This window comes from Copadichromis virginalis, linkage group LG10 (assembly GCF_057382275.1).
Source record: "Copadichromis virginalis isolate Kocher_CV1m ecotype Utaka linkage group LG10, C_Virginalis_male_GT1.1, whole genome shotgun sequence".
In the NCBI taxonomy this organism is placed as follows: domain Eukaryota; kingdom Metazoa; phylum Chordata; class Actinopteri; order Cichliformes; family Cichlidae; genus Copadichromis; species Copadichromis virginalis.
Window position 1 is genome coordinate 12,804,220 of NC_140627.1, and position 20,603 is coordinate 12,824,822.

At 41.9% G+C, this 20,603-nt stretch overlaps 3 protein-coding genes across 7 annotated transcripts; 1 reads left to right on the forward strand and 2 right to left on the reverse strand.

Annotated features, from left to right (window-relative positions):
* Nucleotides 1-146: 146 nt before the first annotated feature.
* On the reverse strand, nucleotides 147-6,405 carry ccdc61 (coiled-coil domain containing 61). Of its 3 annotated transcripts, none has more exons than XM_085469870.1 (13): nucleotides 6,100-6,405; nucleotides 4,289-4,446; nucleotides 4,120-4,202; nucleotides 3,410-3,570; nucleotides 3,173-3,325; nucleotides 2,874-3,081; nucleotides 2,683-2,783; nucleotides 2,352-2,572; nucleotides 2,174-2,252; nucleotides 1,902-2,099; nucleotides 1,768-1,801; nucleotides 1,487-1,553; nucleotides 147-1,384 (listed from the first exon to the last, which is right to left on the reverse strand). In XM_085469870.1, exons 2-13 carry the CDS (start codon nucleotides 4,434-4,436, stop codon nucleotides 1,290-1,292), a joined length of 1,548 nt encoding a protein of 515 aa, XP_085325996.1. In that variant the 5' UTR covers nucleotides 4,437-4,446; nucleotides 6,100-6,405; the 3' UTR covers nucleotides 147-1,289. The 3 variants fall into 3 exon arrangements, with proteins under 3 accessions (XP_085325996.1, XP_085325997.1, XP_085325998.1); XM_085469871.1 differs by having other exon boundaries at nucleotides 4,289-4,508; XM_085469872.1 differs by having other exon boundaries at nucleotides 2,701-2,783; nucleotides 6,100-6,401.
* Nucleotides 6,406-11,014: 4,609 nt separating this feature from the next.
* On the forward strand, nucleotides 11,015-12,493 carry kcnk12l (potassium channel, subfamily K, member 12 like). Its single transcript, XM_085469873.1, has 2 exons — nucleotides 11,015-11,363; nucleotides 11,469-12,493. Exons 1-2 carry the CDS (start codon nucleotides 11,015-11,017, stop codon nucleotides 12,467-12,469), a joined length of 1,350 nt encoding a protein of 449 aa, XP_085325999.1. The 3' UTR covers nucleotides 12,470-12,493.
* Nucleotides 11,867-19,286, reverse strand: ppm1nb (protein phosphatase, Mg2+/Mn2+ dependent, 1Nb (putative)). 3 transcript variants are annotated; one of them, XM_085469874.1, is made up of 6 exons: nucleotides 18,480-19,286; nucleotides 17,714-18,285; nucleotides 16,142-16,259; nucleotides 15,564-15,678; nucleotides 15,413-15,476; nucleotides 11,867-12,078 (listed from the first exon to the last, which is right to left on the reverse strand). In XM_085469874.1, the coding sequence occupies exons 1-6, from the start codon at nucleotides 18,883-18,885 to the stop codon at nucleotides 12,031-12,033; spliced, it is 1,323 nt and encodes a 440-aa protein (XP_085326000.1). In that variant the 5' UTR covers nucleotides 18,886-19,286; the 3' UTR covers nucleotides 11,867-12,030. The 3 variants fall into 3 exon arrangements, with proteins under 3 accessions (XP_085326000.1, XP_085326002.1, XP_085326001.1); XM_085469876.1 differs by lacking the exon at nucleotides 11,867-12,078 and adding an exon at nucleotides 13,347-14,444 and having other exon boundaries at nucleotides 18,480-19,285; XM_085469875.1 differs by lacking the exon at nucleotides 11,867-12,078 and having other exon boundaries at nucleotides 13,347-15,476; nucleotides 18,480-19,285.
* Nucleotides 19,287-20,603: the final 1,317 nt, after the last annotated feature.

The following is a 20,603-nucleotide window of genomic DNA, read 5'->3' on the forward strand; positions in this document are numbered from 1 at the left end:
GAGAAGAGGACTTGTTAATTAGTGAAAGCAGACCAGCTGCAGTGCTGGAAGATCTTCAAGGTACCCCTCAAGCTTCTTGTCAGCGAACACTAATCCAAAGGAAAGCAGTATGTATAAAACTATAAAAAGACTCCTTACACACAGCATATCTTTCTTATAAATTATATTTTAGGTGGTATAAAAACAATGGATAAAGTTCTAGTAACAGTCTGCAGACAACAGTTTCAGAAAATATTTGGCACTTTCTTATGAAAAATGTGCCAAGTTTTTACACACGTTACATGCACCATCAGCATAGTCTATTAAAACATTGTTTTTATGGTAAATATTGTTCCCTTATAGAGATGTCTAACAAGTTTGGAATCAGTTTGTGATACCATCAAAATAATGCTGAATTTAAAGGGCAGAAAAGGCTGTATTGTATTGCACTGTGTGGAACAATTAGACTGTATAGTGGTAACAAAATACTTGAGATGCACTGATAATCCTTACTTCAAAGTGGGAAGACAAGGTAAAATAATAATAATAATAATAATAATAATTTAAAAAAAAAAAAAAAAAAGTGGAAAACTGACCACCATGTATCACTTATGTCATCCACTGATTCAGAGCACAGGAGCTGTAAGGCATCCCAGCAAGCACTGGGTGGTAGAAACAACAGCCCATTACATGTTTAAATGTGTGGATGTACTATAACATTTTGGTATACTCATACTCATGGACATTTCTGTAATGTATCAAAAGATGTATGGATCACTTTTTTAACACCAACTCATTAACGGAGAAATCGTAAAAAAATGTTCTGCATTTTAAACTGATGATGAAAGCAAGGATCAGACATGGATGTTGGCGTGCTGATAGATAGATAAATGATCTACCTGCAAACCCAGTGACGAAATGCCTTTCTGCATCATGGACTGAATATAAAAGGACTCAACTCTGCCCACACTATTAAACAAGCCTTTGAAAGATCAACATTTACCAGGCAATGCCAAATTTTACACACATGTATCAGTTTGTTTGGGCTTAAAAAAGGGGGGGAAAAGCTGGCAACACACAGACAGTCATATTTTAAGTTAATTTATAAAAACATAAGAAATTAGTCCACAAAAAGGTAGTCCAATGACCTTCATATTGATGGCTGTAGTTTCCAGAAGTCTGAGCTTCCAGAGGGAGTTTTAGTCTCTGATGTTAGTGCATACTCTGCTAAACCCGAAGCTCAGGTCCAAATCAGGATTTCTTCCTCAGTTTTATGCAGATGATGAAATCAGACAATCCTGTGCAGCAGGTCAATGTCCTGTATCCAAGTCTCTCATGTACTCCTGCAGTGCCTGCAGCCTTGCATCAATCTCTGATAGCTCTGTACCTGTATCTACAGAGCTTTCTGGGGTTTGGGACAACAAATGACAAATTAGACTTTAAAAAACCAAAAATGCATGTAAACTGATGGGGACAAAAAAAAAAAAAAGTTACAAGTACAAGTTACCTTTGTCTTTGACTCTGAGTGTTGGTGTGCTGCATAATGGCTTCCTGGACAGAAGGCCTCCCCTGGACTAGAGACAGATAAATTGCACTGTAAATGTTAAGGCCTGTAATATTCTGTACTTAGTGGCTACAAAACCATTAAAAACTATAACTCTCAGTGATTTAATTCCACTAACATCTACTACCTACACTGCTTTCATACCCAAAAAAGGCTGGTATCAGCCCTTTTCAAATACATACAGGAGAGGACAACAAATAAATAACAGGAAAGTCATTACTCACCACATTGGGTCCATTGTAAGTCTGTTTTCTTCCTCTGAAAACATGAAAGAAAAAAAAACAAAAAAACAACCCAGACATTAAAATAGCCAGCTACACCCACAGGGCCTTCACAAATCCATCCAAAGTACTATCACCTGTACAGAGTTTTGGTCATTTCATCCATGTCCACTAACGAGCTTTCAGAGGAGTTCCTGCTCCCTCGCCGCTCCATAGATAAACTCCTGCCTCTGCTGCCTGACCGGGTCAGCTGAGGATAGGCTTCTCTGGAACGTGAACGGCCTCTCTCGGGGAGCACGGGTGATGCCAGCATGTCCCTTCGCACCTTCCTTTGTCTGACACAGAAAAACATGCTTGAGCAGCTACTACACGGAGTACTGGCGTATACTCACAAAGTGAGGAAACCAACTTTTTGATTTCTGCCTCCTTCTGTCTGCGCTGCCTGTCCTGGATATATGCTGTTGGATCAAAGCGTGGAACCCGTGACCCTGCAAAAACAGAAGTGCTTATCAAGTACAAATCTTTATCAGTGCGATTAATTACTGAGAATTCATTCACAGAAACAACATCAGGAGCAGAGGTAGTACCTGTGGGGGAAGGTGATGGCCTGGGTATGTGAGCACGCGGTCCCGAGGAGTCTGCACGTCTTCCTCTTTCTACCAACCTCTGTCCTCTATCCTCTGTACGTTCTCTAGATCCCGAGCGAGCCCTGATTGTCCCGTACCCAGACCTTCTCTCCCGAGAAAGTGAGCGATAAATTTCTCCATCTACCCGTGAGCTGATACGACCCAACACAGGAGTCACTCTGCTGCATACACAAGAAAAACAGCACGAGTGTTCAGTGGGTGACTGATTTGGGTTTTGAAATTTTAAGCGTGTAAGCGAATGTATGAAAGAGAGAAAGTAAAGATATAGTACACGCTTAGATTGTCTAACCCTCTCCGTAGTAACGCCAGTTCATTGGTGAGACTCTTGACACGAACACGGAGAGCACACTCTGATGCTCTCAGCTCCTCTAACTGGAATGGAAAAAGGAAAAAGTTAAAACCTACTGATTTATTTTAAAAAGGGGGCGTTACACAGGTTAAAAAAAAACAAAGAAGCATCACCTGCTCCACTAGCAGTCGCTGCTCCTGACATCTCTTGCTCATCGAGCGCTGACTTTTGGCCCTTTCCTTGACAAGTTGCTCCTCCAGCGTCCTCACCACATCTCTCATTCTCCAGTCCTCTCGTCCAGACGTGGGATCATTTCCACTCAACTGCAGTCGCTCCAGAACCTTCGCCATGCTCTCCTTTTCCTCTTTAACCAGAGCCAGCCTTGAAAACAGCAGGAGACATTTAAAAAAAGAGAAGAAGAAAACTTCCAGCATCTGCTAATATTGGTAACACTGGTAGAGATTAAACCTACTCTGCTCGTAGCCGCTGTATTTCTAGATCTGCAGATTTGTTAACTCCGTGAGAGGTGAGAGCACTGAGCTCAGCCCTGAGCGCTCTGATTTCCTTCTGCAGGACAGCTGGGTCAGGCTTTCCCACATAGGGCAGAGGTAGAGGGTAGTGAATTCTACACATGGACAGAAAATCAGAACATCAGCACAGCTTCTACTACAGACGCAGAGGGCATAAAGCAGCAAAGCTGTGAGCAAACCTGTCAAACTCCACTGTGTATATGAGAATGAGATATCTTTTGGCGGTGAGAGCAGATGGCTGCTGATGGCTGCGAGGACGACTGACCACCCCTGCTTTTCTGTTTCGCAGTAGCTCCAGGTCAGCATAGGTCAGGAGGTCAAGCGTAACAGAGTCACTCGTCTGCAAAGAAGCATCTCTTTCAACAATCAGAATAATAAAACATGCCATTATCACCTTAGGGAACAGTCTTATGATCGTAGGCTCCTGATTTTATATTTACCCCCCCAATTTACAGCAATTTAATGGCAAAAAAATATCAGCCATCTCTTCTAATGATCATGGATCTAATTTTCTAATAATGCATCTTCAGATATATCAGAAAGCATGTTTTTCTGTCTTGCTTTAACATTTACAGTGTGCGTGTATACCTTGCTTTCATGACAATTTAGTTGCAGCAGACTTAAAAATGTGCCAAAAATTCAGTTTGTCTCTCCTAATTTCCTCCAGGCTCCTTCTTTTCCCCCCTGCTACTACACGTTAATTAAAAGGAAAAAGGGAGTAGGACATCCTGGGATAACTGGGCATTTTTCGCTTAAGTGGAGACAATGAACACAACCGAGTCTCTTCTTTGGCTCACACAGCCTCAGGGAAATCTGTCTCCTTATATTCATCTATTAACTGTGTTTACATTCGTTCTGCCTCTAATCCCCCCCCCCCACACACACACACCTTTCTCACTGCAGATTCCAGCATGCTACAGAAAATAGGAAACTGCTTGAAGTTTCCAGTTTTGCGAGTGAGGTCTTCAATATCTAAATAAATGAAAAAGCAGTTAAAGTTAAACAGCATGAATGACTGGCTATAGTGATATGTAAACTGAGATGTATACGCCACTTACATGCTGGATCAAACTCCCCCGTCCACTGATCCGCTGTCATTGAATCAGAAATTTCGACAATGAGCAAACCCTTGTCCACCTCCATCTTCACGGAAAACTCCACCCCCCGAAATACAATATCCTCCATCAGCTCAGAGCCTCCCTCCATTGCTCTGGCTCTAAATCGGAGAAACAAATTATTCCAATCGATTAGAAGCAACTGAATCAACCAACTCCTTTCCTGTTAAAACAGAGACAGATGTAAATGGTAAATGGCCTGTATTTATATAGCGCTTTACTAGTCCCTAAGGACCCCAAAGCGCTTTACATATCCAGTCATCCACCCATTCACACACACATTCACACACTGGCGATAGCAAGCTACATTGTAGCCACAGCCACCCTGGGGCGCACTGACAGAGGCGAGGCTGCCGGACACTGGCGCCACCGGGCCCTCTAACCACCACCAGTAGGCAACGGGTGAAGTGTCTTGCCCAGGGACACAACAACCGAGACTGTCCAAGCCGGGGCTCGAACTGGCAACCTTCCGATTACAAGGCGAACTCCCAACTCTTGAGTCACGATCGCCCGGATGTATGCGTACATCTGACACCTGAGCCAAAATATAAAGCATAATCGTAATCTGAGCTGACCCACGCTTCTTCACACACAGCAGAGCCTTTAAGATCATGTTGAGCGACTGATAAATCTCAACACTGTATTGTTCGAAGGATAACAGGGAAAATCTGCAAGGAGACATGCATACTCAACAATAAAATGGGAATTAAATGATGTGTTGTGAAAAATATATTGTATCATTCCATGTATCTCACAAAAATATCCCAACATTTTGGGAATGTTTGCAATTCTCGGTCTTATTACAGTGACATTAAGATTTTTTTCAGCATCACAGCCAGAATCAGAATTTTTATTGTCATTAAACAAAAAATAAAAAAGGTACGCAGTCCCATTCAGTAGAAAGTGAGCAATATATCTAATTAAATAGTTTTCATATGTACAAAGACTAATAACACAATTTCGAATAAATAAAACAATATAAATATATTAGTGTGTATAAAAACATGTGTGCTTGTAGCATTATTGATTGCACAGGGTTGATATTTTTACAGGTTAGTGAAACAAGGCATACCCTCCTTAAGAACCTAATTTTAAAAGCATAAAATATTATTCACAACATATGCATTTCTTATCTTCAAATAGATATCTTCAATAACCATTTCTCTCTCTTGTTTTTTCTGCTCCTCTCGCACAGCCTGTTATTACACAAGTAAGCCGCAAGGGGCGGCAGCGGACATAGTTCATTTTAAAAGGTGTCAACATTGTTACAGTAAAAGTTCTGATTGATGGCTTCAGTCAAACAGCATGGGACTTGAGGGATTTGACGATGATCTTAAGCCACTGTTTAATAAAGTACGTCATTAACTGCGTCTCTTTTGTGGCGTTAAAACGCTGAAAGATTTCGCGCTCGACTTCACTTTCTCCGGTACTGCTAATAAGATATGTGCAACATTTTATCACATCGCATGGGGAAAAAAGATTTAGTTCGAGTGAAACAACGTTAAATTTAAGCACGGTTTCGTTGGAAGAGATAATTGCATTGTTCTAAACTACGGTGCAACATTTCCTCCGACTTCTCCGTCAGCTAGCGAGAGTTACATCTTTGGTCAACTGACCAGCGCTAGCTAGGGTTATCTAGCACGGACACTATGGTTAGTTAACACAAGTATTATTTTAGTGGATTCACAGAGCGCTAACTCTGTACATCAACCACACAGCGTTATTAGATGTGCAATCAAACAAATGAACGTTACCTCTGCGTGCAGTGATGCTCTTTAGGGTGGTAAGCTGTCAAAACATTGCTACCTTTAGTAAAAACATGGTGGTGACCTATCTAATTGAAGTGACTATAACTGCTAGTCGACTAAATGACCGTCACCCCAAGCCCCAAACTGTTCATAAGCCGCAGGGCACCGTGGAGACCGGAGCGGTTCAACAACCGGGAACCGTTAAATTCTTCTTCTTTATCTCTCTCTGCCTCTGCCGCTGCCGCCTCTTCCTCTGTCTCGATTAGATGAAGGCTCGATGCCTCGCAGGCGTGTGGGCGCCCTCCACAGGTACCGATTAGACATTGCTCTTACAACCACACGAAATGGAATACGGTGAATGTTCACGGTGCACGAAAATGTCAGATAGGCTAATCAAGTAACGATGCAGCAGTGTAACGGCGCAATGTAACAGTAATAATAACGAGTAATGATAATATTAGCTTTATTAAAATTTGCTAAAAGCATCCAATACAATATAAAGTAATGTGAAAAAATATGAGCCCTCATTTCTTCATATTTTGCTGGAAAATGGGAAATAGGTGCAACAAGATTCCCACAATGTTTCAGTAATTCTGAGGTTTGGTCTCTGGGGAGGCCAATCCATGACTGATACTGCATTGCGTGTTGTGTGCATTGTGTGTTTTTCTATCCAGGTATGCTTTTGCTGGATTGTTAGCATGTTTGGGATCATTGTCATGCTGAAAAAACAAGCAAAAAACTGTTTCTTGTCTACATTATGATAATATAATTCTATAATATATTGTATTAGAATGATGTAGTATTATTATTAGTATAATAGTAAAATCACTTATTAGTAGAATAAAATTAATGTTTTACTGAAAAGTTTTAGTTCTTGTGTGACATGTTTCTCTTATCTAGATAAGTAATTCCAAACAGTGCTGCTAGACTATATTTATATTGTGCAATGATCAGACAGTACCAAGGATCTCCTCGTGTTTCTGAAGCTGCTACCAGTTTTTTTTTTAAATTAATACATCATTTTGTCACCTCAGTGTTTCAAGAAAGGAAAACAACCGTGTTGACATTGTCTCAAGTGTGTGTTTACTTTCCACTGGTTGGTTAAGTGGTTAATATTAGTTGTCAGAAACAAGTGCCTCCCCCTAAACGTTTGGACAACCTGACCTCTGCTTGCCTTCACTCAATCTGGGTGAGGAACTGTTACCATGGAGACAGTGTTCACCCATAAGTTGAGTGATTGAGTCTGAAGTGTGAGGTGCTCGCTGTCTGTCTGAAAGGACATAAAACACACACACTGGGATCAGCGCAGTGTGGCGTGGATTGTATGCGTACTAAAGGATGGCTGAAGATGTTTAGTCCTTCCAAGAAGAACTAAACTCAGAGAACTTTTGGGAACTTGTTATGACTTAGATGAAACATCAGCAAGTGGTCAGGCAGAATGAGTTTACATGAATGGAAATTTAAAGTAGTGTAAACACTATGCTACACTAAATAAGTCACTACTGTTTGCTGCACATACCATATTTTGTTAATAGTTTGATGATGGCCTCAGCTTCATAATGGCATGCAGTGTAAATCCAGCATTACACATTATCCCCACCTGCACTGCAGAGCCAAACACAAATGCAGTTTTCTCCAGCCTCAGCCAGAGATGTCTGACATTTCTGTCTTGAGCTGACCTGCTCACTATTTCAGGAAACACATGCCTCTACCAATTACAAGCTAAAAACATGGACATCCCCTCTGGGTTGATCAGTTTAAAAGTGACATTGTATCACTAAAATGGTACAAAGTATATGAAAAGTGGATATATTCTTTCTGCTTTGATATTGTCATTATTAATAGTTGATAATGAGCATTTACAAAGATTCAGAAACATCAGTTGTAACATTATAATAGCCACTAATATAATGTTTTATACATCAGTTATTAACTGTTTGTTAAATTTTCAAAATATTTATCCCATTAATTTAATTTAATTGTTTATTTGGTAATGATGGTGTGACAGATTGGTGACCTGTCCAGAGTGTATCCTGCCTCTCGTACAGTGAGAGCTGGGTTAGGTTTCAGCACCCATGTGACCTTGAACTGGAGAAGCAGAAGCAAATAGATGGATGGTAATAATGGTTAATATGAAGCATTAATGGAATGAATAATGCTTCATATTAACCATTATAGCTTATCTCATACTGATATCAGCAATTTAAGGTTTTGACAAATTCACACTAAGCCCTTAGTGACATTATGTGCGACTGTTTCATTAACTCCGGATAACAGATTAAGATTGACAGTTATGGTCAGTACAGAGAAGGATGGCCCTTAAGATCCAGCAAGATAGCTTTAGCTGCATTTTTTGCACTTTTTTTTTAAAGTTCAATATTTTTATTGACATTTATTTATTTTGATTGGCTACATGCTGGAAAATGTTCCCACTGTACTACTGACTTGGTTGTGTGTAAACCTGTAAAGTAAATCTGGATGGTGTGCCAGTGCCAGCCAAACTTGCGCATTACATTACTGTAACATTAAATCCTGCTGGCAGTTGGACGTCTTTGATTCCTCTCCTAGACTCCTCCCCTGGCATCTTAGTCCCTCCCATTAGTGGTAAGAGTGGAGGAGGAGAGGTAAGTGGGTGGGGGGTCAGCTTCACTCTGCTGAGGTAGCGACATGAAGAGAGAGGAGTCAACACAACAAGCAGTTAGAAAGATGAGACATCCTCAGTTTGATGTGTGTGTCACGATCGCGTCATGAATTTAACCAGCTGCATTTTCAGATCTGATTTATGAGGTACAACAGTGTTAGACTTTAAAAAAAAAAAGAATTATTATTATTATTAACCTTTATTTAACCAGGAAAAGTCCCATTGAGATTAAAAACCTCTTTTTCAAGGGAGTCCTGGCCAAGAGGCGACAACATGTTAAAATTACAAAGTTACATACATATTATAAGTAACAGTTACATTAATTAGTCATAATCACAACAAGAGTAAAACACACACAGACAGTGAAGGTCAGAATGTTTGATCACATAATAAATCATCTAAAATACCCGAATGAATGTGTGCATACAAAAGACTAGCTGATTGAAGACCCCATCTGCCCTCCACAGTTTGTAAATTTCAGCTGTATACAGTGTTCCTTCTATATGTTTCAGGTAAAAATACTAATGCAAAAGATACATCTGTGCATCCTCAATGATAGCCTCTCTAGCAGGCCTGCTGTCCCGATGGACAGAGACCAGAGGAGGTTTATTATAGTTTAGGAATTGGAAATCTACTTCAACAAGGTTTACTGAAATACATTCATGGGCCCAAGGCAGGAGGAGAGAGGACAGAGACAAGAAAAGCCAAGAGAGAACACAGTCAACCTTACCCCAGCTGAAAATCACTGTGTTAGCAGGGTCACTGTTTCTGTAGATGATTATTTGTTGCATTGTTGTCAGCACTATGTTTCGTTTTTCACTTCTATCTTTTTAAAGCTAAGCAAGTAGTTAGTATTTTATGCACTTTTAAGTATTTCACATCAATAAAAAATGATCAAGTTTCCACAAATGTGATCTTTTACGTCTTGTTTGCTTGTGAAAGCTGATTGCCTTAAATCTTGCTTTTTATCGTTTGAAACACCAGCATCAAGAGAAATTGTTGGTTTGCTGCTTTGCTGCTTTTCTGCGTGACAAGGCAGATGGACTGTCTGTTTTCCACACCTGCCTGCTGCTGACATTCAGCCATTAGTCGGCAGGCGCGGGGAACCCCATGCCCTTACCTGCAGCACCAGACAAGATTAAAGGAACGAACAGACAGAGGAACCGATAGCCATGCTCAACAAATCCTCCCACACAGTCTGCAGCGATAACAAAAAAGCACTCTAAGTGGGTGTGGAAATGGCACCTGAGCACTGGCAACAAGAAAGCAGGGGAAACTAAAATTTGCCCACTTTGATTAATTCAGCAGAACTTGCAAGCTTCTAATCCTGTTACTACAATGTTTTTTTTTAACCTCTTAAGCCCCAACGCCCCCTGATGCAGGGGCAAAAGGCCGGAGATCAGTTAGGCTTGGGGCTTAAGAGGTTAATGTTAGTTTTACTTTATCAGAAGAAATTCTTGTCCCATGCTTTGATGAAAGGAAATGACCACACGATCAGTTATTTGACGCAAACGTGAGGTTTTTTTAATGTTAAACTGGTGTTTGATGACAGAAAAGAAAAAAAAGCACTTTTACAAATGAAGAGTTGACTGCACCAATCAGGGTGTGCTCGGAGGAGGAGGCGGTGAGAAGAGGGATGATGATGTGAGTGTTTGACAGATGAAACATCAGACAGTGTCTCTGCACACACACACACACACACACACACACACACACAGATACAAAATCAAGAGGCTTCCTTTGGCTGGTCATTGTTCAGAACATCCATGGAATGAGCACACGCAGATCTGCAGCGCTTAAGTGAACGGTGCTGCCAGCGAGACCAGGTACTGTGGTTTTTATTTACTTTAAACATTCAGTATTTTATGTTATGTGGATTATAAGACATAAACTGCTACTTACAAGAAGTGTTTTCTGACAATTTGTCATGTTAAAGGAACCTATTAAACTTAAGATTTTGCAACCGCATCTGACTAATCTGCATCTGCATTGTTATTTTTTTGCTCATTTTATTACAGATATTTCGTCTGATGTGAAATTTTTTCAACAAAACGATCAACCTGTCCTCAAAAACTTCTTCAGAAAGCTTGCCTGTGAGATGTTAGAGCCAAATGTATGCATGCGTGTTTAAACCAGAAGTTTCATTCTGCTAGTGCATGTATATTTGTGCCTGTTGATGCATGTAACACGCACGGTGAGTCTGTGACTTGGCAGCGCCGGCAGAGGCGGTGCATGTTGTATCAGTGGTGTCTCTGTGCCGCCGCTGCTGCTGCTGTGCTCATGGCTAAGAGGAGGGCTGCAGGTAGCTGCTGCTGCTGCCCCAGAGCGCCCATGAAAGAGGACAATGCTCGTTTTTGCCTGCTGGCCGGACTCATCCTGCTCTACTTATTGTGCGGAGCTGCCATCTTCTCAGCCTTGGAACACCCATTTGAGCTCCGCGCACGCCTCCTGTGGAAACAGCAGCTGGACAACTTCACCAGGAGATACAGGGTCAACCTGGGCGCCCTGCACACTCTGCTGAGGCAGTATGAGGAGGCAAACGGAGCTGGCATCAGGGTGGACGCATTAAGGCCACGCTGGGACTTTTCTGGAGCTTTCTACTTTGTGGGCACAGTGGTCTCCACTATTGGTAAGTCTCCACTTAACTTTTTTTCCAGATTTTTCTTCAGTTTTGGAATGTTGCTCACGGCTGTGATCATTTATTTAACCTTGTATTTTGTGTTTTCTCTCTAAGGTTTTGGCATGACCACACCAGCAACCATAGCAGGAAAAATATTCCTAATCTTCTATGGTCTCATTGGCTGTGCTGCCACTATCCTCTTTTTTAACCTCTTCCTGGAGAGGATCATCACCATGTTAGCTTACATCATGCGCTGGTGTCATGAGCGTCGGCTGAGGTGTGCTGGAGTTGGGGTGGTGTCGAGCAGGGAGGAGTCATCTGGTGAAGAGGACAGTCTGGAAGGATGGAAGCCATCCGTCTATTACGTGATGCTGATCTTAGGGATAGCATCTGTTGTGATTGCTTGCAGTGCCTCCACTCTGTACAGTTCCATGGAGAACTGGAGCTACGTGGACTCTCTGTACTTTTGCTTCGTGGCCTTCAGCACCATTGGCTTCGGGGACCTGGTGAGCAGCCAGAGGCAGCAGTACGAATCTCAGGAGGCCTACCGGTTTGGAAACTGCCTTTTCATCTTAATGGGGGTTTGTTGCATCTACTCACTTTTCAACGTCATTTCTATCGTCATCAAGCAGACTCTCAACTGGATCCTGGGAAAGCTGGTCTGCTCAGGGAAGCATCAGCTCTGTTCCTGCTCCACCCCTGGCTGCTGGTGGCTCTGCTGCCCCTGTCTCCACAACAAAAATCACAAACAGAGGCGTCAACTGCGTCAACTGGCACACTTTAGGCCAAAACGCATCAAACGCAACGCCGTGCAGCCCATCTCATCCCACCACCGCTACACAGACGGCTCGGTTGAGACTGTGTGCGACAGCGAGACGGATGCGGGCGCGTTGGCTGAAGTACAAGTGGGGCGTCGTTTGTCAGGGGAGATGATCTCAGTGAATGAGTTCATGGTGTCCAACAAGGTGTCTCTGGCACTGCTGCAGAAACAGCTGAGTGAAACAGCTCACCAGGGCCCGCGGCAGAGCTACAGCCATCAGAATGGTTTCTCTGGTGGTGTGGGAGCACTGGGGATTATGAATAATCGCTTACAGGAAACCAGTGTGGATAGATAGCATCATAACAACACCTCAATTGTTCTTTGGGTTCTCTATATTTAAGCCTTACATTTCCTTAGGATTGTTTTTTATTATGAGTAATTTGTTCTGTATTAAAAAATATCCAAGAATAGAATATTCTGAAAAGCAGACTGTAGACAGCAAATAATTGTTCATACGCTGTTTGGTGAGGTGAAAGAGGAAGTTAAAGGACAAATATGTGTTAAAGACTTCAGCATCATTTGAAGAGGGGTTTGATGTCCTGAAGTGACTGACTCACAGAAACGCAATCAGATGAGAGAAGCTTTGAAGGAGCACTTAAAGAGGACTGCTGATTTAAGGACACTGCACATGTCCCCCTCCCTGAGCTCCTCAGAAGACAACGTTGTACATAAGGTGGTTAGTGAACGTAGAAACCAAAATATCTCCTCTTAGATAACTAGCTGCATATATAAAACAGTTCAAATATGATTTGTATTTAAACAGAGCTTCTCAAACAAACTGCAGGAGCTCAGAAGCACCAAGAAAGACATTTTTCAATTGGACGTCATTGAAATTCAGAGTAATCATGAAAGAGATCCAGGGTTTTCAATTGAGATCTAATGAAACATGACTCTTAGAGGCCGTCCTTATGTCAACGAGGGCTTTGCAGATAGTCACAGGATCACGTCAGCAGAGCAGAGAGAAAGATTTAGGTAACTAGATGAAATCCTTTACTATGCAACAAAAGCCGTTTGTAATTCATTCATTTATAAGGAGGGTTTTTGTGAGTAGATGATGAGTGTGAGGTTAAAAACTTCCATAGAAATCATAATCACCCATTTTCGGCAGTCGCCGCTCATACTTTGTCTTCACTGTGTTCAAAATGAATTATTTAAGAAACGAGCACAGCAAGTCATCAGACAAATATTCTTTATTTAGATTTAAAACAACAGTGACACTTAATGTAATTTCCTTAATGTAACACAGAAAATGACTCGCTGACGTAATGTTACAATGCAGTAAGCAGTAAAATAACTCATCCAGAAACTGACCCGCTCTGGTGCTGTTTGTTTTGTCAGCTGTAAAAAAGGGGAATAAGGCATCAGTTCATGGAGAAAATCCCATTTCATGTAAACTTTACCTTTGAATGTGTTTAGAAATAATATATGTTTAGAAAGAATTGCAAATTGTGTAAATGCTGAACGCATTCATGTAAATTTAGACAGTAATCACAGCGGGATGCATTTTAGGGGGGAGACTTTTAGTTCCATTTGTAAGGTATTTCAAATTTGACATATTTTGTTCTTGTTTTTGAAAATGTAAAACACTTTGTCAAAAACGTTTTTAGATCCCGTGACATGAATTGTGAGTAGTCAGATATCTAATGAGTTTATTTGCCTTTCACTCACAGCAACGAGGGAAAAAGATTGTGCGCATCCCCACGAGCTGTCTCATGAACTACTAGCATTTCCTGTCACAACAAATGGACACATGTTAGCTGCATGCTAGGTTTTATTTAATGGTGACAATGTTTCCTGAAGAGGAAAGGTAAACCTGTTCATTCTTTAATACGCACACACACATGCACACACACATATGTACAGTCTTAAATCATAATTTTCAAAATGCAACCCTGCATGTACTAATCTTTCTTATTTTATCCAATGAAAACGAACTATGCCACAGTTGGTTGTTATTCAGTTCAATTTGTCATCTGCACTTTCTGTTTATTGAGGTTGAGGTTTGGTTGCTGGGTCAGTGTCTCTGAGTCATTTTTACAAAATATCTTTCTTGTATAAATATAAAGTATCAGGCTTTACTAGATCTGTTTTTGCATTTTTTTTGTCATGACAAGATGGTGCTGCTAACAAACACCATTGTCTTGTTGTGAAACTGCACACATGAAAAAAAAAAACAGGTTTAATATTCACATTTATTACAGTCCCTTTCCTTTGAGGAACTTTGGAGACAAAATCTAAATCCCTTGGCCTTCTCAAGAGCCTCCCAGACCCTGAACAGACAGACAGATAAAGTAACAAAGAGTGAGCTCACTGTGTAATAACAATGTCTTTTTACTTGTATTGTTAGGTCCATTAGTTGTTTTTTTGCCTTTCTACATCATGACAGTGGATATTTACATCAACCAATCAAGATATAATTACAGTGCAGCCTTTCAGCTTTAATTCAAGGGGTTTATCAAAAAAGTTTGCATTGACTGTGCAGACATGGTTTTACCATAAATGTGCATATGAGGATTGTTTTTATGACTCAGGTAAAAATCCTTTGCTTGGTTGTAGACAGAGAGGCCCCTGACACCAATAAATGCTCTTTCCTCCCTTGAGATGCTCTTCCAAACCTTTACTGCAGTTGCCTTCACTTGCAGCTTGACTGTGGGTCTTTCTGCCATCACTATTGTCTTCAGTCACTTTAGTAAAAGCATGCTCTGTCCCAGTGAGATCAGTTGACTGAATTGGCCATTGAAAAATATTCCTTTTCTGTGCTTTAGGAAACTCTTGGGTTGCCTTTGCACAATGCTTTAGGTCCTTATCTTTTTGCACTGTGAAGTGCTGCCTGATCAGATTTGCAGCATTTGGCTGAACCTGAGCTGAGAGTACAGCTTTGTACTCTCACAGTTCATCCCGCTGCTTCTATCAGCAGTCACATCATCAATAAACACTAATAACCCAGTTCCACTGGCAGCCTTACAGGCCCATGCCATAACACATTTCTTTTTTTTACAGAACCGTGTTTTTTGGGCAAAGTCTAATCCTGCATTCTTGTTTTTGACTGTAACCAGTGGTTTGCACATTATTGTAAATCCTGTTGTAAAGCCTCTTTAATTAAAGCTGAAGAAACATTACAATCATATCTCTACTGTTTGATTTAAAATCTACTGCGTTGGTGCAGAGAGGAAAAACTATCAAAAAAAAAAGTCTCATTGTCCAAAAACGTATGGACCTAATTGTAACTGTCACTCACATTTGGTATCATGGGCTTGTGCGCATCACGTTGTTGATAGTAAGCAGAGATAATGCAGTTCCTCCTGTAACACACAGAAGTAACACAATGTAATCACTATTGCATCCAGCAGAACGTGGTTTACATGCACAAATGCTCATTTGTGTCTTACTTGCTCTGTATGCCTCCACCTGGTGGTAATCCAGGGATGACAGTGGATGCAAGAACTGTGAGGACGGACAGCAGCTCAGGCTCTTCCCCTCTGGCACACAGCTCATCATAAATCTCTGATTAAAAAGAAAGATGCATTTTTAGAGAGTTTCTTTCTAATATACACTGGACACTTTAGATTTAGGCAAAAGTCTGTAAAGAGCAGAGTTTTTAGGACTATTTTCAGCTGTGGATCAATACACATCAGGATTTCTAATGAGTATTTACCACACTAGGGTAAATGTGGGACTTACTCAGAATAAATGATAGTGCCCGTGTTCACAAGTAAATAGGTTCATGGCAAGAATCACAGATTTGGTGTTTTGCTTTTGTTTTTTACCCAAGACACGTGATGTCAGAAATCATTTAAATAATTATCTTGGAAAAACAACATTGATTAACAAATCGTTCAAACTTTTTTTTTTGCAAACCATTGAAACACCAAAGAGAATTGAAACATTACACCATGGCAAAAACAGACTCCAGGTTGCTAATATGAAGGTTGTCACTGTCCTTTGCAAAGCATCTTTACCCACACACCTGCCACCTTGGACTCCAGCAGGTCCTCCAGCTCAGCCTCCTGGTGTAATGCCTCTGTTGACAGCTGGGGGGCTCCAGGGAAGCACAGCAAGATGATGCTGATGTTGTCCAAGCTGCCCTGTGGAACAAAACGGCATCAGCAGAGGTGAGTAATGATGGCTGACCTTACAAATGTCAACTCACGAAACATCCCACTTGAGCAGTTTTACAAATAGATCTTTTTTTTTTTTCACATCAGCGTTTGCACTCCAATGTCACACAGACTCAGGGGAGCTGCAAAATGGAAATGGAGTGCGGAAGAAGGCATGACATTTTGAGGTCATTGTGCACATCCAAGCTGAAGCACTGTTACATAAGCATGATATGAGGACCCAACAGAGTGCACATGTGGCTCAAGTTTATCTTAATGTGTTTCTGTGCTTGTAATCTGCCAAGTAATTTTAATCCAATATCTACTTTCTTTCGTTACATTCCTGTAACATTCTGTAAAATCTCTGAGCGAGAGTGTCGGTAATTAGGCCTCATGGGAACCCTGAATAATGCGATGTAACCTGTTCCGACACCCCTGCAGTCTATTTTAAGGCTGTCTGATAGTCTGTTGTACCATGAACAGCAGCGGCAGTCTCAGTGAGACTAAACCAAAGCTTAAGCTGAGGTCAGTCTTGCTTTTTAAATTTTTAACTTTTGCCATTTCAGCCAAAGATCCTGTTCATTTTAAATTGTAGGCTGTAAATGGATTGATACGTATGGCAGAACTTGCTGAAAAGGATCAGGAAAAGCCACATTTAACCACACAGGACTGGCATGACATTTTAAACTAAGAAGAAAACAAGACATTTAACAAAAGGCGCACGTCTTGTATGTGCCTCTGCTCGGGCCTCAGTTGTCATCTCACTCTGCAGCTCCCCTCAGCTCCATGAGAAAGTGACCCTGAGAGCTTACATTAGCACACTCTAAGAAGAACATTACTTATCTATGGATTTAAAAAAAAACTTTTATATTCTAAGCTTCCATATATGGATGTGTTTATTGACTTTGGAGCACCTTTCACAAATATGCTGCATGTGCTATAGAATTAGTGAGGAAGTTCACTTAGTCTGCTTCTGTTTTATCTCGTGTTTTTTCCTAAAACTCAGTGGGTTCTCAGGACCAACATGGGCCAAACTTTAATGGTGACTTCGTGCTTATTTTTGATTTAAAACAGTTTTACCTCAAGATAAGTTTTTAGTTGCAGAGATGAACATTTATGTAGTAGGAAAATATTTCCACGTGTGACTCTGCACCCTTTACAACCTCAGAACTTTTAAAGGGTTATCTTTAAAAGAGGAAGCAGAGCCCATTACCTTATATCAAAATGAATATCCAGTCCATTATGTCTTTGTTTAAAAACACAGTCAGTCTTGTAGTAGATTACTTTACTTGATTAGAAGCCATAAAATTCAAAGCTGATTAAAAATTATGTAACTCAGCTTGAAACTGAAATTGTGTTTTTAATCAGTTGAAAGGATTTGTTATTCAGACTACTGAACAGCAACACAAGTGCATGCAGTAAGTATGTGTAACAGTGCTGACCTTATAGAGGCAGAGGTCAATGACCTGAGTGCAGACGTCCCTCAGGTCGGTGCAGACACGCAGCCGGTTGTGGATGAAGGCGCACAGCTCCTCGTTGCTGATGGTGTCCCACACGCCATCACAGGCGAGCACCAGGAATTCATCTGCCGGCGAGCGCTCCACCACACACACTTCTGGCTCAGGTGAAACCATCTGCTGGCTCGGGGTCCGGTTCTCTGCCCCCTTGTAGCCGAAGTCTCCCAGAGCGCGTGACACTGCCAAGGAGCCGTTGATCCGTTGGAGGGACACGGAGCCACCCGCGCTCTCAATACGTTCTTTCTCCAGAGGGCTGTAAGGTTTGTGGTCCTCAGTGGAGAAGCAGACCTGCCCAGACCGGCACAGCATGGCCCTTGAGTCACCGCAGTTGGCAAAGTAGATGTAATATGGCGAAATGAGAGTGGCCACCACAGTGGTGCCGCCCCTCTCCCAGCCCTCTCGACGGGCCACAGAGTGCAGGTGCTTGTCTGTCTGGAGGAAGCCCTCTTCGATGGCCCCTTTCACTTTTGGCGGGTCATCTTCTGGTCCTATTCCATCTGTGAGCACAAACAGTATTTTCTGAACCCAGCAGCTATAGCAGTCATCATATTGATGACTAATAACAAAGGAAAATCACCAGCCTGTTTAAAATTCTGAATATCTCATAAAATAATATCCTTATAAGATAACACCCACACACACACCCACACACACACACACACTGTCAGGTGTCACTGAACAGATCTCTCACCCGTAGCCAGGATGTGACCCAGAAGGTGTTGGGAGCAGTACTGAGCCACCGTGCTGCCTGCATGGCCATCGAACACTGCAAAGAAGCTCCAGTCAGCTAGCTCTCCACCCAGCTGTGGCACACAGTTGTGGAAGTCCTCCATGTTGGCCCTCCAGCCCTGCATACTTCCTAGGGCATAGGTGAGGCCCCAGCGGGCGCAGCCCTCCTCTGTGAGCTTGTCCAGGACTGGCCGGTCTAGGTAGGGGCTGGGGATGACCTCCTCCTTCTCCCCCTCCCCTTGCTGCTCTCCTTCTGCTGTTCCTCCACGGCCCCCTTTGAAGAAAGAGCTGACCCTCTTTTCTGTTTCTTTCACCAGCTGGCGCACAAACGCAGGCATCTCTACACTGCCCTTCCTGGCTGTCCTCATGGCTTTTATGCACAGGTGTTGTGAAGGGAATCTTGTCTTGTCCCTGCCCCGGTGTTGCTGGCCGGGATGGAGGGCTGAGCTATAGGCCTGATGTGGGGCCTGTGCAGTGTCTGCGTAGCCCTGCTGCTCCAGGGCTCAGAGCATGGCTGCCTGAGCTGATGGATGTTGTGTGTGCTGGCTGCTTACCCCCCTCTTGCTGCTCATCTCTTTCTTCTCCTCTCCCTCTCTGGAGACCTCACTGATCAGCGCTTTCACCTCCGATCATCCTTCCGCTCCTGCTTGTTTGGCCTCTTCTCTGTGCTGCTGAGATTTCACCTTCTCCCTCGCTTTTTCATAGCTCTTCCCTCTTTCACCAGCTTCTCCCTTGCCTTGTTATTTTCCCTGCCCGTGCTGTGATTGGCTGGCTATTTGTGCGCACCAATCATTGCCTGGCTTGCTTTGCCACTGTCATGTTTGCGCTCACTCTCACTCACCATCCTCCTGTCTGCAGCTCTCTGCCCCTCCCACATCTTTCCTAATCTCAACCTTTGATCGGTCGGGATTATAGGCTTGTGGATTACAGTACTGTCGGACACGCAGCACAAAGTGTGAGATGGTTTGAAGAAGACACACAGAGGTTGGAGGTTGATCCTGTTAAACTGATCGTACATTGTCCTTATCTTTTTGTTTATTAAACACAATAATAGTACATACACTTCAAACCACAGGTGTTTTTTCCTGAAATCAAAGCTGCGTTCATTCTTTAGGCGGGAGATAGACTGTATTTTTTTGCAATATCTGCTCAGTAATGAAATGTTTATTTTATTACTTATTTTTTCTGATGTTATTTAGAAACTGAAACTGTTTAAACTTTTAAAATTCCTGCGTTTTATAATCACAGAGGCAGAAATATGCGTGTCTTCGCCATTTAAACTGCAATTTTTATTTTCATGATTAATCACCATAACAGGACTTACAGCTGTTTTTGTTTGGCCCCGTTCCCCAAACAACAGCTTACATCTGTGCAGTGAACATCAGTGACATCACCACTGTGTAATTCTCCACATTACTCTGACTTGGGTACAGATATTAGTAAAGCTGCAATCAGACAAGAAGGGAGGATTTTTTTTTTAACACCTAATAAGTCATGATGGTGTAAAAACCACTTGTCAAAGTGATACACGCCATAAAAATAAACATCTTAGTTTGTTTTGTCACCACCTGCCAAGAGGAGGCAGAATAGATGTGTTAGATGTTCCTCGGCTTGATCAACAGTTTTTATCTCTCCATCCTTTTTTTCACGCTAATGTCAGATTTTCACTGCAGAGATCTCGTTTTCATGAACAACATTGCCATTGTGCTTGCACTCATAGGGGATCGTCGGATCATTAGGGTTTTCGCTTTGATGCTGTTGGGTCTTTACTTTACAGTATAAAGCACCTTGAGGTGACTGCTGTTGTGGTTTGGAGTTATATTATATAAATAAATCTGAATTGAATGTATGATCAGTGTAGAATCACCAGTTAATCTAACATACATGCCCTTATTCTGCTTACATGGCTCTCTAGAGTAACTGTCGAGAGCCATACAAGCACAGGAAGAACATCCTAATGCAACTCAGAAGGGTCCAGCAAGAATCCTTTTGATATGAAGCCACAGTGCTAGGATAGGACACGTCAGTATAGCCCTCTACAACCATAAATGTAGAAGAGCATACAAAAAAAAGTACATACTTTTAT

Bases quoted from the DNA above. Each gene is read 5' to 3' on its own strand.
- ccdc61 (XM_085469870.1), bottom strand. From the start codon at position 4,436: ATGGAGGGAGGCTCTGAGCTGATGGAGGATATTGTATTTCGGGGGGTG. The intron at 3,571-4,119 runs GTGTGTGTGTGT...GCTTCTTTGCAG, and splicing joins TGGAATCTGCAGTGAGAAAG to ACGAGTGACTCTGTTACGCT. The intron at 2,253-2,351 runs GTACTACCTCTG...CTGTTTTTGCAG, and splicing joins GCCATCACCTTCCCCCACAG to GGTCACGGGTTCCACGCTTT.
- kcnk12l (XM_085469873.1), top strand. From the start codon at position 11,015: ATGGCTAAGAGGAGGGCTGCAGGTAGCTGCTGCTGCTGCCCCAGAGCG. The intron at 11,364-11,468 runs GTAAGTCTCCAC...TTTCTCTCTAAG, and splicing joins CACAGTGGTCTCCACTATTG to GTTTTGGCATGACCACACCA.
- ppm1nb (XM_085469874.1), bottom strand. From the start codon at position 18,885: ATGAGGACAGCCAGGAAGGGCAGTGTAGAGATGCCTGCGTTTGTGCGC. The intron at 18,286-18,479 runs GTGAGAGATCTG...TTGTGCTCACAG, and splicing joins GGGTCACATCCTGGCTACGG to ATGGAATAGGACCAGAAGAT. The intron at 16,260-17,713 runs GTCAGCACTGTT...TTTGTTCCACAG, and splicing joins TTGACCTCTGCCTCTATAAG to GGCAGCTTGGACAACATCAG.